We start from the raw sequence: 17,449 nt of genomic DNA on the forward strand, positions 1-17,449 counted from the left end.
CCAAGGCGTGGCCTCTTAATGAGAGCCCCAGGGACTGTAGGGAACCACTAGGTCACCCTACCTAATCCCAGCACCCCCAAAACAAGGCCCACTGGCCTCACAAACCCCCCCCAAAAAAACTATGCCCCCTAACTAAAAAAGGGGAGGGGGTTGTCCACCCCTTCAGAGGGTTCTAGGCTGGGGTGGGTGGGCTAGCTTTCCACCCCAGGGGGAAGAGGGCCTACCTACAACCCCCTTTACCCCGGGTACCAACCTTTCCCAAAACCAAAACAAAAGTACCCCGCAAAAACAAACAAAATTCCCGAGTGAGGCCTTCGGGCTCTGCCGCGACCTACCCCCACCCCCCTGGAGAGTAGGCTACCCTACTCTCCGCTGTAAAAGCAAAAAATAGACGAGTCAGGGGCCCGCAAGCCCCGGACCCTGTAACCTGCCGAGGCCTCGATAGGCCCCGTCCTCCTACAGAAGCGATCCGCTGCCGCCGCCACCGATCGCCGTCCGACACAGCCGGCACCAAAGCAGGCTGTTTGCAGAGCTGTTTGCCTCATTTGCGAAAGGAAAAAACCTGTTTGCAAAAAGAAAAACAGTGCGGCCGCTTTTGCAGATCGCCCTTTAAATAGGGCGATCTGTGGGCCCGCCTTAGCCAGCCGGCAGTGCGCTCTCATTGGCGCGCTGCCAAAACCCGAACTTCCAGTTTCCAAGAACCCGGAAGTTCGCAGCTCGAAAGAGCTGATTCATCGTCGCCCCCGCCCCTGAGGCAACTCCGGCCGACGGTTGAAACCATTGGCCGGGTATATCTGTGGGTTTTATTTAAAAAATAGCATATTAAAATAGCATATGGATGATATCTCATTCCAAGTTTAATACCACTGACAATGCTGCTACTCTTCAAAAATACCTTGACCATGTATCAGAATGGTCAAACAACTGGCAACTTCAAATCTCAACCAAAAAATGCTTGTCTTACACATGGGCAAAAAGAATCAGAATACAAACTACAAACTTGGAGGAAATGATCTTGTAGATGACCCTCACTCTGTACTCTCATTTTGGAGTACAGTGATCCCCCGATCATTGCGAGGGTTCCGTTCCAGGACCCCTAGCAATGACCGGGTTTTAGCGAAGTAGCGCTGCGGAAGTAAAAACACCATCTGCGCATGTGCAGATGGTGTTTTTACTTCCGCAGCGCTAGCGAGGAGCCGAAGATTGGGGGCCGCGCGGCTGTTTTAAAACGTCGCCGCCGGCATGGGGGGCTTGCCAGCACCCCCCGGACCCCCAACCCGGGTTTGGGGGGCTGCTAGGAAGCCCCCCATGCCAGTGGCGATGTTTTAAAACAGCCACGCGGCTTCCCAACTGAGTCCCGAAGACAAACGTCAAAGGCGAACTTCCGCGTTTGTCTTCGGGACTCATTGGGAAGCTGCGCGGCTGTTTTAAAACATCGCCGCCAGCATGGGGGGCTTCCTAGCAGCCCCCCAAACCCGGGTTGGGGGTCCGGGGGTGCTGGCAAGCCCCCCATGCCGGCGGCGACGTTTTAAAACAGCCGCACGGCCCCCAATTTTCGGCTCCTCGCTAGCGGGCAGGCAGGCGGCGGACAAGCCGTTCGCTGGCGCCGCTCGCTCGTGCTTTCCAGCTGAGTCCTGAAGCCAATTCGCTTCAGGACTCAGCTGGGAAGCGGCGAGAATGAACAGCGTGGGCGGGCGAAGGGCGGGCGAGCAGCAGCGAGGAGTTTCCCCACCGCCCACGAAAACTGATGCCCGCCGCTCGCCCTCCTGCCAGCAAGAGGGGGAAGACCTAGGGAAGCCGCCCAGCAGCTGATCTGCTCGGCGCCATCTATGCATGCGTGCCCATAGAAAAAAGGGCGCGCATGCGCAGATGATGTTTTTTACTTCCGGGTTGCAAAATCGCCATATAGCCATTTCGCAATGATTGGGATCGCAATACCCGGGGGATCACTGTACTCATATCCAATGACCTAAGAGATTGAGCTCACTGTAAGAACACTGCCCAAAAAAGCACTAAGAGTTGTCTAGTCTTGTTTAGATTCTTCTCTGGCAATATTACTCTGCTAACCAGAGCTTAAAAAACATTTGCTAGACCAATTGTGGAATACAGCTCACCTGCCTGGAATCCGCATTGCATATCAGACAATTGAGAGAGTCCAGAAATATTTCACAAAATGTGACCTTCACTTCTTCTCTCACAACAAAATACCTTATTCCACCAGATTTGAAATACTTGGATTAGACAATTTACAATTACATCCCCTCTGATTGTATCTGTTCATAAAATCATATACCAAAATGTCCTTCCTGTTAATGACTACCTCACCTTCAACGGCAGCAATACATGAGCATGTAATAGATTCAAACTAAATGTAAACCCCTCCAAACTTGACTGCAGAAAATATGACTTCAGCAATAGAGTGATCAATCATACCTCTTAGAGTTTCATTCAGTGCTGACCTATCACCACCAGCGTTCCCCGTAAGTTGTGCACGCACATGCCCCAATATACCCCCCGCGCACCCTTTCCCACGGGTGCGTGCTCCCCACCCCCCTGCCAGCCCACGGCGGGGGGTGCGAGGGCAGGGAGGTGCTGGCAATAGAAGAAAAGGGAGCCGCGGCCGCCCCTGCCTCCCCACGGTGCCTCTGGCCACCTCATGCCCCTGGCCTCTCGGCGCTACCCCTGCCCACCCGATCCACCTCCTCTCCTCCTCCTCCGCCTCTTGCCTTGGGGCACAACTTCTCCCGCAGCAGTGGCCACGGCTTTTCCTCCTCGTTCTCATCTGCGCTCCCAGCCAGGGGGCTGCAAGAGAGGGTTTTCTCCACACACTTCAGGAATGCCCGCCCCACCCCTCTCGCAGCCCCCTCACTGGGAGCGCTTTCGTCCTGGACTTTCAGCAAGGGGGCTGCAGTAGAGGCAGGGAAGGCATTCCCAAAGCGCTCTCTCACAGCCCCCTCGCTGACAGAGAGAGAGAGTAAGTGAGAAAGTGAGAAAGAGAAAGTGAGAAACAGAGAGAGAGAGAAAGGGGGAGAGGGAGATAGCAAGAGAGAGAACAAGAGAAAGAAAGAAAGAGAGATAGAAAGAAAGAGTGAGAGAGAAAGAAAGCAAGAGAGAGAGAGAGAGAGAGAAAGTGAGAAAAAGAGAGAGAGAGCAAGAGGGTGAGAGAGAAAGAGAGAGAAATGACTCTTGATTTAAAGCATATGGTAAAAAGCACCCAAATAATAACAGAGAAAAAAAACCCAGCTCTGTGTGTGTGTGTGTGTGTGTGTGTGTGTGTGTGTGTGTGAACTCTTGAACCATTTCCATTAGCTCACCTGTTATTGGAAATGGTTCAAGAGTTCACACACACACGCACACACACACACACCACACACACAAGGGGAGAGGAGACAGTGATGGATAAAGAGGAGAAGATAGTAATAATAGTAATAGATTTTGGTTTGGTTTTATTTTGGTTTTGGTTTTATTTAATAAAAAAGAAGGGATATTTTTTCTTGTTTGTTTATATATATACATATGTATACTGTATATATATATATGTATGTATATATACTTCTATGCCGTCCAGTCCCAAAGGGACTGCCGCTCAGACACTATACCTTTCTGCCCACACCGGAAAAAAATTAGAGGGAACATTGATCACCATTACCTAAATTTTAAAAAGTCTGATTTTTGAAGATTGTCAGGACAAGTCCGAGCAGTTTCCTGGTTTTTCTTAAGTGATTTCCATTTTCTCCTTTTAGACTAAAAGAAAATGACTCTCACAAGTCAATTAATTGGATTTGTGTCCAAGCCTAGACTACAAATCAGAATCTCCCCATTTCAATTCTGATGTCCACTACAGCAAACTTTGATAAAACCATTAACCATCTATTACTCTTGAATTCCTATTCAAGTGACAAAATAGATAAATGAATCTCCAATTTGTAATTAGATAGTTATCAAATATCAAGGATAGATAGGATGCTAAAGAAGAAGTATAGTTTTTGAATTTTTGATCAAGCAAGACTTGAATAATGGTAAAAATATTCCATAGTCGTGAACAGATGTATGATTAAGCACTTTTCAAATTGAATTGTTTATATGGATCCCTTCCAAATGTGAAAAACATAGAAGAATGAATTCAGTCAACACAATCTATTTTTACAATTTTATATCTAAACTATATGATAGAATTACAATATAATAAATGATTAATATATGTTATAACATGCAAAGGATGCTAACAAAGATTGAGGATATACTATATTCTGTCAACGAATAACAAGTGGTTGAACCACATTTCTTCAAGAAATAAATGTTACAGATTTTCTTTTCTTTTTGTGAGCAAAAATTATATATGAATAAAGCATGACATTTCTATGTTAACAACTAGGTGTCCCAAGGTAGTTCTGTCCCGGTAAATCATACAACAACCCAATGATGTCCAGGTAAATCATACAACTCTGCTGTTTAACCACAAACACCAAATATAAGATTACTGATTTCTTTATGGCTGGATACATTATACAAAAGAAGATCCAAGTGAAACCTTTTTGTTCTCTACACATTCTGAACATCTCTCTTGGTACTATAATTCACTTTGCTGCTGGTTGCCCTCTTTTTCCTCCTCCTTCTGCATTCCCATCATTAAAAAGTTAGGTATTCATTCATTAGGGACCCAATTTATAGAACTTCTTTTTTAATGTATTTTGCCAAAATTCATAACTGATACATAATAGCAGTCAGGTCACTGATTTACTGTTCTTTCAGAAGAGTGATAACTACCTGAGATTAATGTTTATTTTTTATTAGGTATACATCAACCTTACCTTAAAAGTTAGATACCTAATACAGTAAGCTCTTAGTTAACATATCTATCTTATTTTGCCTGAGTTTAAAAAACTAAGCAGAGTCTGTTAGCAATTTGACAGAAGAATCATAAAATGGAAGCTTTCCAAATTCTAGAAAAAAGGAAATGGCAAGTTAATAATATTGTATGTGTAGGCCATTATCACGAGACAAGGTTCACTCATGGGAGTGAATATATTTTATCTTCTTGTAGTCCATTTTCTCTTCCACCTTGTTTTTTGATGGAAGAATTAGGTGTGAACTCTGCCTTAGCAGATTAAAACAAATTAAAATCTACCAGGCATAACTTTAAAACAAAGCAACAGCAACAACAACAATGGCCAGTCTATTTAAAGCATCTTTAATTTATCTATTTCTTTTTTAGCTAGTACCAGAGTATGTATGTATGTACGTATGTACGTATGTGTGTGTGTATCTATCTATCTATCTATCTATCTATCTATCTATCTATCTATCTATCTATCTATCTATCTATCTATTTATTTAGACTTTTATGCCACCCAAACCAGAAGAACCAAGGGGAGCTTACAATAATATATAAATACAATACAATAAAAAAGAAGTCAAATATAAAACCTAAAACAATAAAATCCTCATTAAAAAAACCACGATAGGACAATCACAACAACATGCATACATACCATTCATATATGGTCATGATGCTTGTTAGTTTATGGCCCCCAGGCTATAGACCTACTAGCAAAGCCAGGTCTTTGTGGCCTACGGAAGGCCAGTAGGGTGGGAGCAATATGGACATCGGGGGGGGAGTTGATTCCATAGAGCCGGGGTGGCAACAGAGAAGCCCCTCCCCCATGGTCCTGCCAACTTGCATTGCTTAGTCGACAGGACCTGAAGGAGGTCAACTATTTGTGCTCTCATTGGTCTCTGGGAGGTATGCGGCAAGAGGCAGTCCTGTAAATAGTCTGGCCCTGAGCCATGTAGGACATTATAGGTAATAACCAACACCTTGAATTGTGCCTGGAGACTAATAGGAAGCCAGTGCAGCTCACGAAGTGTAGGCGTTATATGAGTGTACGGAGCTACACATGTGACAGCTCGCATGGCTGCATTCTGGACTATTTGCAATCTCCAAACACTCTTCAAGGGTATCTCCATGTAGAGCGCATTGCAATAATCAAGACGGGAGATGATGAGGGCCTGAGTGACTGTGCATAGAGTCTCCTGATTCACATAGGCTGCAACTGGTAAACCAGGCGAATCTGGGCTAAGGTTCCCCTGACCACAGCTAAGAGATGGAGATCAAGACTCAGCTGTGGATCCAGGGAGACACCCAAGTTGTGGACCCTGTCTGAGGGTGTCAATGTATATTTCCCCCCCCCCCCAGAGCATTGGATGGATGGATGGATGAAACGATCTTTTGGAAGAAATGTCCACAGCCACTCGGTCTTTTCTGGGTTGAGCTGAATCTGTTGGCCCCCATTCAGACCCTTACAGCTTCCAGGTACTGACACATCACATCCATCGCTTCACTGAATTGGCATGGGGTGGAGATGTATAACTGGGTATCATCAGCATACTGATGATACCTCACCCAATGCTGTCTGATTATCTCACCCAGCAGCTTCATGTAAATGTTAAATAGCCAGGGGCAGAGGACAGACCCCTGCAGCACTCCACAAAGGAGAGGCCTGGGGTGGACCTCTGCCCCCCCACTAACACCAACTGTGAACGAACAGAGAGATAGGAGGAGAACCAACATAAGAAAGTGTCTCCTACTTCCAATCCCTTCAGCCATGGCAGAAGGATACCATGGTCAAAGGTATTGAAGGCCGCTGAGAGGTCAAGGAGCACCAGGATAGAGGAATGTCCCCTATCCAGGGCCCACCAGAGATCATCCATCAGCGTGACCAAAGCGATTTCCATGCTGTGATCAATCCTGAAACCCAACTGAAAGGAGTCCAGATAATTATCTTCATCCAAGAACCATTGGAGCTGGAGTGCCACCCCCTTCTCAACAACCTTACCCAAAAAGGGTAGGTTGGACACTGGCCTATAGTTCTTTAATTCGGCTGGATCCAGGGATGGTTTCTTGAGGAGGGGTCGTACAACTGCTTTCTTTAATGGCTGCAGAAATGACCCCCCCCCACACTCAAGGAAGTGTTAATCAACATGTTGATCCAACCATGTGTCACCTCCCAACTGGCCAAAACCATCCAGGAGGGGCACAGGTCCAGTAGGCAGGTGGAGGAACTCACAGCTCCCAAGGCCTTGTCCATTCCCTCAGGGATTACCAGGTCAAACTCTACCCAAATAACAGGACTAAGACCTGGCCCTGTCACCTCAGTCTGAATTGCCCAATTGGAGTCCAGATCATTCTGAATCTGAGTGACTTTACCTGCAGGAAACTGAACAAATTCCTCAGCTCTACCCTTCAAAGGTTCCACCATTTCCACCTTGTTCAGGAGGGAATGGGTCACCCTAAACAGGGTGGCTGGGTGAGAATCAGCAGACGCAATAAGGGCGGTAATGTACAAAGACTTTGCTGCCTCTATCGCCAGAAGTTAAGTGTTAATATAGGCTCTTACCCGTGTTCAGTCAGACTCAGAGTTACTGGCCCTCCATGCTTGCTTTAGGTGTCTCTTTTGGCATTTCATCCTCTGGAGTTCTTCAGTAAACCAAGGATCTCTACCTCGGAGAGGCCACAAAGCTGCAATATAATCCAGAGCCTCCAATGCAGCCTTATTCCATGCTGTTACCAGTGACTCAGCTGGACTACGGACAAACAAATTGTTAATTTTGCCAAGCTCCCTATGAAACCTGTCTGGGTCGGAACCTCCTAATCAGTTCTGCCTCCCTGCGATGTGGATTGGTCGGTCAAAGTCCACCCTGGACCATTTAATAATTTCATTAAAATACATAAGTAAAAATACATAAGAAATTCCATGCAATTTGAATCATATCATCATGATATAATGAGCTCATATTATAGGTATGAGCGCATCATGCCTTCGTAGCTTAAGCCCTTTCTAGTTTAAGATCATATTGCCTAGAGGGAAAAAAGAGAGGCTCTTTTTCCCCCTCAATGCTTCTACCTGAATATTACAATATTTAAATCTTTCCCATTATACTTCTCCAAGCATTCTTTACATCTTTGTTACGCAAAGTATATATAACAGGGTTTAGTAATGGAGTCAAGATGCTGTACATTAGTGGGATTAATTTGGTATTAACAGAAGACTGGGAAGGAACAGGTCTCAAATAGGTGAAAATGCAACTGCCATAATAAAGTAGAACCACTGTAAGATGGGAGGAGCAGGTGGAAAAAGCTTTTTGTCTTCCTTCTGCAGAATGCATCTTCAGGACAGTAGAGATGATGGATGCATATGAGAGAAGGATGCAAAAAAGAGGTGTCCATGCTATGAGTATTCCAATAAATAGCAAGAGCTTTTGGTTGAGATAGATGTCTCCACATGACAACTTTAGCAGTGGAGGAATATCACAGTAGAATGCATCTAGCCTATTGTCTCCGCAAAAAGGTAACTGAAATGCAAAATAAGTATGTATTGCAGAGTTAAGAAAACCTCCAATCCAGCAAGCTATAGCTAATTGGAAGCAGACCCATCTTTTCATAAATATTAAATAGTGCAAAGGTTTGCAAATAGCAACATAGCGATCCAAAGCCATTACTGCTAGTAGAAGGCATTCAGTCCCTACAAAAGAGAAGAAAAAGTACAATTGGAGAATGCAGGCTGTGTAAGTAATGCTGCTTCTGTCTTTGACAATAAGATCCAGTATCTGTGGAATTGTGCTACTAGTGTAACAGATGTCAAGGAAAGACAGGTTCCCCAGAAAAAAATACATGGGGATTCTGAGCTTCTGATCCAAAATTGCAATAGTGATAATGGAGGTATTCCACAGCATTGTGAATAAATAGATAGTCAGGAATATACTGAAGAGCAGATACTGTAGTTCCTGCTGGTTTTGAAAGCCAAGGATGATGAACTCTGAAGGAATAGTTTGGTTTTGAATTTTCATGCCTCATCCCAAATAAGATACTCCATGTTGTGGTGATTGTGAAATAGCTTAAAGGGAAAAAAAATCAAAGTAAATTCGATGTAAATTGGGAACATTTGAAAGAAATCAAAAGGTAAAGAAATCCATCCTGTATAAGATCCAGGGTCTATGCCTTTCAGCACCTGGATTCTTTTCCAGCCATTAATGTTCAAAATATATTTATGTGGATTTCAAACAAATGAAAACAAAAACATCTCTTAAAATTATGTAGTACAATAATTTGCATTTTTGGGAATTTTGTTGTTATGGAATTCATGTCTACTGTTGTTTAAAGAGAGTGACGTATCATCTACAAGCTGAATTCTGACTCTATCAATTTGATTTCAAGATAAGCTTGAATTCTTTAACTTCTCAGTCATAGCCATGAAATTTCCTTGAAAGTAACAAAGAGGTAGTTTACCAGTGCTTTCCTTCCTTCCTTCCTTCCTTCCTTCCTTCCTTCCTTCCTTCCTCCCTCCCTCCCTCCCTCCCTCCCCCCTCCCCCCTCCCTCCCTCCCTCTGTCTTTTTTACCCTAACTACTTACACACAAAAGCCTGGAACTATTTATCGCATGGAAAGTTGATCACCTTTCAGTCTCTTTTTGAAACATTACCTGGGCTTGATTTTGTGGAATTGACTTCAATGAGAACATGACTATGCAATTAATTTTATCAACCCAATATTAGTAGATAATTTACATTTCTTTTAAACCTGTTATTTCATACCTTAATTTTTTCATAATTAAATAATGTTATACATATGGACTATATGGCAGGACAATGAATAATGAATCAAAACATCAGACATTAAAAAAGCATATAATTATTTTTTAGTGATGAATTTTATACATATAGCAAAGCACAAATTTTCCTTTAGGTTAATTTAATAATGAACAGTAATCATCAACCTGAATCAATACAATTTCCAAATCATTGATGCAGGCACAATTTTTAATATTATAATCGTCTCAAGAGATATGTGAATCAATCAAAATCCCATTTCAATTTGATTTTAAAAGGTGGCAAAATGAATTGAATCACTTTAATTTGAAGTTCAAAAGTGTTATTTCATTTAATGTTTGATTAATATTTGATATGATAAAGCATGCAGTCACAAACTGTAAAAGGGAAATATTTAAAAGGTTGTAGCTTCATTTTCCCTGTTCCCAACCTTTGAAAGAAGAGGACAAAAATGCAGACATAACAGATCTTTTAGAGAGCATTTATCTGAAAGGAGTCAGATTAATAAATTTTTAAGCTATTAAATATTTGAACTCTGAATTATTCTCCTAAGCTACCTTTAAAGCAAATCAAGAAGAGATGAGGGAAGAATAGAATAGAAAGAAATTTCTGGAAAATACATTCTAGAAACTATAATGAATGGATGCTGAATGCACATTAATCTTAGATACATATTAATCTTAAGTAGAAAAAAAAGTTTAAAAAGTAGAATTTAAGTTTACTAAAATTGAGAATTTTACCATTCTCTGACTACTTCCATTTTGGGGGCAGGAGTCTTATTGGCATAGTTAATTTCTTCTTCAAAGCCGGACACATTAGGTGATGTTTGAGATTCTTGGTTTTTCTTTGTTTTATTTTTAATTTGCAAACTAAAAATATGCTTTAAGTTGTCCCATATATAGCAGTGGATACAAGGTAGGAGTACCAAATCATTTTGAACCTCTTTGAAGTGATTCAAAGGCATTTGATTTTATTTCATAGCTGCCCTAAATTTGAATCAGCCTTGAGGAATTACATTATATCTACAACAAACTCAAATTATATCGCATTACAAATCCATTTAAGTTTTAAACCATTATTGGATTATTTACATTGTATTAAAGGGAGTTTTATTATGTAAACTAAACTATTCCTTAAAATATAATCTTCCAATATGGGTTATAGAAATATTCTTATGTACCCCTAAAATGATATTTATTTATTTATTTATTTGTTTGTTTGTTTGTTTATTTGTCCAATACACAATACATATGGAAGAGAATAGACATGAAGTAATATATATATAAAGATAATATGTAAAAATAGAGAAAATATATGAAAGGAAGAAAATATATATGATATATGAGATAAAGGAAAGACAATTGGACAATTTGTTACCTGAAAAACAATCATTGATGTTTCATTCTTTTCCTCTCTTCTGCCTTTAATTTTCAAACCTGATAAAAGATGGTTCCGAATTTCTACTAAAGAGGAAGTATGGCATTATTCCCAGATGTATTGAAAAGGTTTTTAGCTAATCAACAGCAACATAATAAATTGCATAGAAAGTTTCTATGTGTTTTAGAAAATTAAGACATGAATAATCTCACTTAACAACTGTATTTTTAGAATGCATTATTTGATTACATCTATCTTTCATTTTTCTATCTGTTAGATCGCGTAACAGACTAGGAATCACTGTAGCTAATTAATTCTTTATTTAAAGGCTAGCTGGAGTGTGCTCTTAATGCCAGTGGGCTCCAAGGGAACCTGTTTTTAAAGGGCTCGCTTGGATGCAGCCAGCTCTGGCAACCAATGTTCCCTCTAACTTTTTTTCGGTGTGGGCGGAAAAGTATAGTGTCTGAGCGGCAGTCCTTTGGGACTGGGCGGCATAGAAGTATAAATAAATAAATAAATAAATAAATAAATAAATAAATAAATAAATAAATAAATGAATGAATGAATGAATGAATGAATGAATGAATGAATAAGAAAAAATGCCCTTCTTTTTTATTAAAATAAATTAATAATAAAACAAAAACAAAATCTATTACTATTATTACTATCTTCTCCTCTTTTTCCATCCCTGTCTCCTCCCCCCTTGTGTGTGTGTGTGTGTGTGTGTGAACTCTTGAACCATTTCCAATAACAGGTGAGCTATTGGAAATGGTTCAAGAGTTCACAGACACAGACACATACACACACACACAAACAAACGGCTGGGTTTTTTTTTTCTCTGTTATTATTTGGGTGCTTTTTACCATATGCTTTAAATCAAGAGTCATTTCTCTCTCTTTCTCTCTCCCCCTCTTGCTCTCTCTCTCTTTTTCTCACTTTCTCTCTCCCTCTCTTTCTCTCTCTCTCTTTCTCTCTCTCTCTCTCTCTCTTGCTTTCTTTCTCTCTCACTCTTTCTTTCTATCTCTCTTTCTCTCTTTCTTTCTTTTCTCTCTCTTGCTATCTCTCTCTCCCCCTTTCTCTCTCTCTCTCTTTCTCACTTACTTTCTCTCTCTCTCCCTCTCTCTCTCTCACTGTGTCAGCGAGGGGGCTGTGAGAGCGCTTTCTCCGAGCGCTCCGGGAACACCTGCCCTGCCTCTACTGCAGCCCCTGGCTGAAAGTCTGGGATGAAAGCGCTCCCAGCGAGGGGGCTGCGAGAGGGGAGGGGCAGGTATTCCTGAAGTGCACGGAGAAAACCCTCTCTCGCAGCCCCCTGGCTGGGAGCACAGAAGAGAAGGAAAAGAAGCCGCAGCCACTGGCGCTGGAGAAGTCACACCCCAAGGCAGGAGGTGGCAGAGGAAGGGAGGGGGCAGATCGGGTGGGTGGGGGGCAGCGCCGAGAGGCCAGGGGCGCGAGGGGGCCGGAGGCACTGTGGGGAGGCAGCGGCGGCCACGGCTCCCTTTCCTTTAACTGCCAGTGCCTCCCCGCCCCCACAACCCCCCTGTGATCCGGCAGGGGGATGGGGAGTGCACGCCCGTGGAAAAGGGTGCATGGGGGGGTATTTGGGGGTGCGCGTGTGCGCACGCGCGCAGCTTATGGGGAATGCTGCTGGCAACCATTTGAATTTGCCAATTGTGGTTTGGCCAATCAGTGACTGGCATGCAAATGGATCATGTACTCAACACTCATCCCTCCTGATTTCCCAGTTGTCACTCACCTGTTGATCCACATGACATAGTTCTCAAGGAAGATTGGTCATCTGGTAGTCTACTGGACCTGCACAGTTCACTTCCTGTGCTGCTCTCAGTGCACAAGGTCGGTTCTGCTGTAGCTCCACGGGAGGCCCTTGGAAAGATCTGGAAATGGCCTTCATGCATTGTAGCTGCAGCACTGCTGGCAGCCTCGAGGGGTTTCAGATCATTATTGGAGTCACTGTGAAACTCCGGTAAGTTACTGGATTTATCTTCGTTTGATGTTTGGATGTCTTGGGGTTGTGTATCTGCCATTCTATGCTGTCCTCAAGGTGGAGACCTTCTGACTTATTATTTATTTATTATTTATTAATCAGATTTCTATTTTGCCCTTCTGGGACACAGGGCAGCTCGCAACAAAGAATGCAATAGATGAAGAAATCTAGTATTTAAATATTTAAAAGTACTAAAAACTTGCTACTAAAAACATAGAAAATCCAATTTACATTAATTCTAAAAACCCCTACACATTTAAGAAACAGACATCCATATTCATCTTCACTATTCTTCATTCATGGGCCAGGAATATCAAAAGTTCTTTGTGCCCCCAAGCCTATTGGCAGAAATGTGTTTTCAGGGCTTTGGAAAAGACTGGGAGAGTGGGGGCAGTGCGAATCTCCAGGGCAGTTGATTCAAGAAAGTCAGGACTGCCACAGAGAAGGCATTGCCTGGCTGACGGGACCTGGAGAAGGCCAACTCTGTGGGAACTAATTGGTTGCTTGGATGTATAAAGTAGAAGATGATCCCATAGGTAATCTGGTCCCATGTCGTGTAGGGCTTGATAGATCATAACCTACACTTTGAATTGTGTTTGGAGACCAATGGGCAAACAATGTAGCTCACTGAGTGCTTGAGAAACGTGGGCATATCTTGGCACACCCATGAATTCAATTTTCAATTTAATTCAATTTATTAAATTTGTATGCCACCCTTCTCCAAAAACTGAATGCTCGCACAGCTGCATTTTGTGCCACTTGCAGTTTACGAATGCTATTCAGAGGTAATCCCATGTAGAGAGTATTGCAGTAGTCGAACCTCAAGGTGATAAGGGTGTGAGTGCCTTAAGAAGAGACTCCCATTCCAAATAGGGTCACAACTTGTGTACCAGCTGCACCTGGGCAAATGTCCTTGCCACAGCTGAGAGATGGTATTCTAAGCTCAGCTGTAGATCAAGGAGAACATCCAAGTTGCAGACCCTATCTGAGGGGGGCAGAAACTCTACCTCAGGGTAATGGTTGGACAGGTGGAATTGTACTTGAGAGGCAGGACTCACAGCCACTCCATCTAGTCATGGTTGAGCTTGAGCCTATTGACACCCATCCAAACCCTAACAGCCTCCAGATACTGGCACATCACTTCCACTGCTTTGCTGAGATGACACGGGGTGAAGATGTATAGCTGAGTGTCATCAGATCACCCAATGTCATTGGATGATCTTACCCAGCGGTTTCATGTAGATATTAAGCAGCAAGGGGGAGAAGACCAACCCCTGCCTCTCCACAATGGAGGCACCTAAGAGCCAACATCTGAACCCCTGCCAACACCAACTGTAATTGATCAGAAAGGTAGGATAAGAGCCACCACAAAACAATGCCTCCCATTCCCAGCCCCTCTAGCCAGCGCAGAAGGATACCCTGGTCGATGGTATTGAAAGCTGCTTATAGGTCAAGAAACACCAGGATACATGAATGACCCATATCTTGCACCTATCAGAGGTCATCTGTCAGTGACCAAAACAGTTTCTGTGCTGTAGCCAGGCCTGAAACTGGACCGCTGAGGGACCAGATAATTGGCTTCACTGGAGCACCACCATCTTCTTGACAACCTTCCCTAAAAAGGGACAATACTTATTCATAACAGCCAGATCCAGGAAAGGTTTCTTGAGGAGGGGGCACACAAGTGTCTCCTTTAAGGGAGCTGGAAAGGTTACCTCCCTCAATAAAGTGTTGACAACCTCCTGGACCCAGCTCCATGTCACCTCCTTCCTGGCTGAAACCAGCTAGGAGGGACATGGATCCAATAAACAGGTGGTGCAGCTAACAGCTCCCATGGCCTTGTCCACTTCATCAGGTGTCACCAGGTCAAACTCCTCCCACAGAACAGGGCTAACATGTGCCTCTGTCATCTCAACTGACTCGTTGTCAGCCAACACTGCATTCCAATTGGAGTCAAGATTTGTCCAGATCTGAGCAATTTTATCTGCAAAAAATTCATTAAATTCCTCAGAACTGCCCTGTAAGGGTTCACACCCCCATCCCCCGGTTGAGGAGGGAGCAAGTCACCCTATACAAGGTGGCTGTGTGGGATTCCACTGATGCAATCAAGACAGTATAATATGTGCATCTTGCCACCTTGAGTGCCACTTGATCAGTCTTAATATAAGCTCTTATGGGTGTTCGGTCAGATCCAGATTTGCTTTTCCTCCAACACTTCTCTAGACATCTCTTGTTGGGTTTCATGCCCTGCAGTTCCTCGGTGAACCAAGGAGCTCTCCTAAGTCTACTGTCATGGAGAGGTCACAAAGGTACAATCTGGTCAAGAGCACCCTTTGTAGCTGTACTCCAGGCCGTTACTAGGGACTCCACCAAATTGTATACAAACAAATCCAATAATACCCCAAGCACCTTCTGAAAGCCCTCCAGGTCCATCAAGCACCTGGGGTAGAACCACCTAATCAGTTCCAGTTTCCTGTGGGGAAGGAATGGAGCCTTAAAATCGAGCTGTAGCAGAAAATGATCCAACCATGAAAAAGGCAAGGTGAGAGGAATACCATGTCAGGAGTGTCCCCCCTCATGAGTCAGACCCTGAATTACTTGAGTCAGGTCCATTGTTTTCATGGAAGCCATGAACTCCTGTCCCAACCCAGAGGATTCGCTGACTGACATCCCCGAAGATGATGAGTCTGGGGAACTCCACCACCAACCCAGCTACCTCCTGGGCTGTTGACATGCAGCTGGAAGGCAGGTACATGAGCAACAAACCCACCTGAACCTGTACGTCCAACTTCACAAATGTTAGATCTCTCTCTATATCTATCTATCTGTCTGTCTGTCTGTCTGTCTGTCTGTCTGTCTGTCTGTCTGTCTGTCTGTCTGTCTGTCTGTCTGTCTGTTAGATCACATAACAAAGGGACTAGGAGTCACTATAGCTAGTTAATGCTGTATTTTAAAGGCTAGCTGGAGTGTGCTCATAATGTCAGCCGGTTCCAAGGAAAGCCACTTTTAAAGGGCTTGCTTGGAGGTGGCTGGCTCTGACAACCATTTGAATTTTCCAGTTACGATTTGGCCAATCAGCAAATTTGGATCATGTACTCACGTATACAACTCCCCCCCATCTCTCATAATGTTAAGTTTCTGCCCATAAGTTTCTGCCCATGTTCTTAATTTGTGAAATGGAAAACTATAATTAAATTGAAAGGATTGATTTAGGCCTTCCCAAGTCATCAGAGTCTCTGTCAAAGATCTCTCTGTGCGTAAGGGCATGTATGTATGTATGTATGTATGTATGTATGTATGTATGTATGTATGTACTTCAGGATATATAGAGACATACCAATTGTACTTAATTTTCTTTCAGTAAATGATGATGAAATTGCTTTGAGCCTAATATTCTGTATTCCCCAAAGAGTAATAATAGCTCTACTTTCTGCTATCTCTAATGTCAATATTATTCAATAAATAGCTTTTCCTTTCTTGCATGTTTTGGGATAACAGATTTTCTTTATTAAAACCCAAAAGATAAGTGTTTTTATGGGCTTTTAAATAATTTTCTCCCTGAGGTGATATCCTAGACTTGATAATCATGGTCTCTGTATTTCTTTAATAAGAAACATAGGATCCTGAGGAAGGCCACCCCATTTTTCTTTATATCTCAGGGTGCTTAAATGAAAGGTACTGATTCAAATAAGTGGGAATTTCTTGTTGCCCTTTGAAAAGTAAGGAAATTTATCATTATCAGATTTATCATAGGTTTATTGAATTTGATGTTGACTGGGTGTGAATATCAGTGTGAGTGTATTGTTTCAATGGGTTTTAAAATTATTAATTGGGTTTCTAAATTATTAATATTGGACTTGCATTTGAATTTGTCTTGTATTTTGTACTTTTTTATGTTGTAAGCCCCCTGAGTCCTCCAATGAATGAATGAATGAATGAATAATATTGTTTTATCTGGCCTTTTATATGAGCAATTTATCAGTTCTTAAATAGTACATGAATCTATAGAATAAATGTTCAGTTTAATTTGTTGCTGATTAGCTGTTGCTACTTATTTTTCTTTGGATATTTATATGGTTTAATCTGGTCGCAGCACACGATGAAGGGAAGTTTATTCTAAGATTTCTCAGGTGTAATCATAATCCATTCATATAAAACTGATGAAAGATTTTTTAAAAATTCTGTATTGAGGTCCATGAAAAAAACCCCACATCATCGATGGAAATGGAGAAAGTAAAACAACCAAAATAACTATTTCAATTGCAAATTATCAGAAATATAATTTCATACAATGTATTAAGCATAATATACAAATTACTCATAAATACGTCTGTGAATAACTAATATAATTTCTAATTCTTCTTTTCTATTTAAACATAAAGTTTATATTTATTTGTATTGAATATGAATCTGTTTTTTATCAGTGCTTAGATTTGTCTACTTTTGATTTTGATTTAATCAAAT

At 42.2% G+C, this 17,449-nt stretch overlaps 1 protein-coding gene across 1 annotated transcript; it reads right to left on the reverse strand.

Moving 5' to 3' along the window:
* Positions 1 to 7,920: 7,920 nt before the first annotated feature.
* LOC139153453 (olfactory receptor 5V1-like) lies at positions 7,921 to 8,847 on the reverse strand. The gene has a single exon (XM_070727412.1). The coding sequence runs from the start codon at positions 8,845 to 8,847 to the stop codon at positions 7,921 to 7,923; it is 927 nt and encodes a 308-aa protein (XP_070583513.1).
* Positions 8,848 to 17,449: the final 8,602 nt, after the last annotated feature.

Source organism: Erythrolamprus reginae, chromosome Z (assembly GCF_031021105.1).
Source record: "Erythrolamprus reginae isolate rEryReg1 chromosome Z, rEryReg1.hap1, whole genome shotgun sequence".
Taxonomy (NCBI): domain Eukaryota; kingdom Metazoa; phylum Chordata; class Lepidosauria; order Squamata; family Dipsadidae; genus Erythrolamprus; species Erythrolamprus reginae.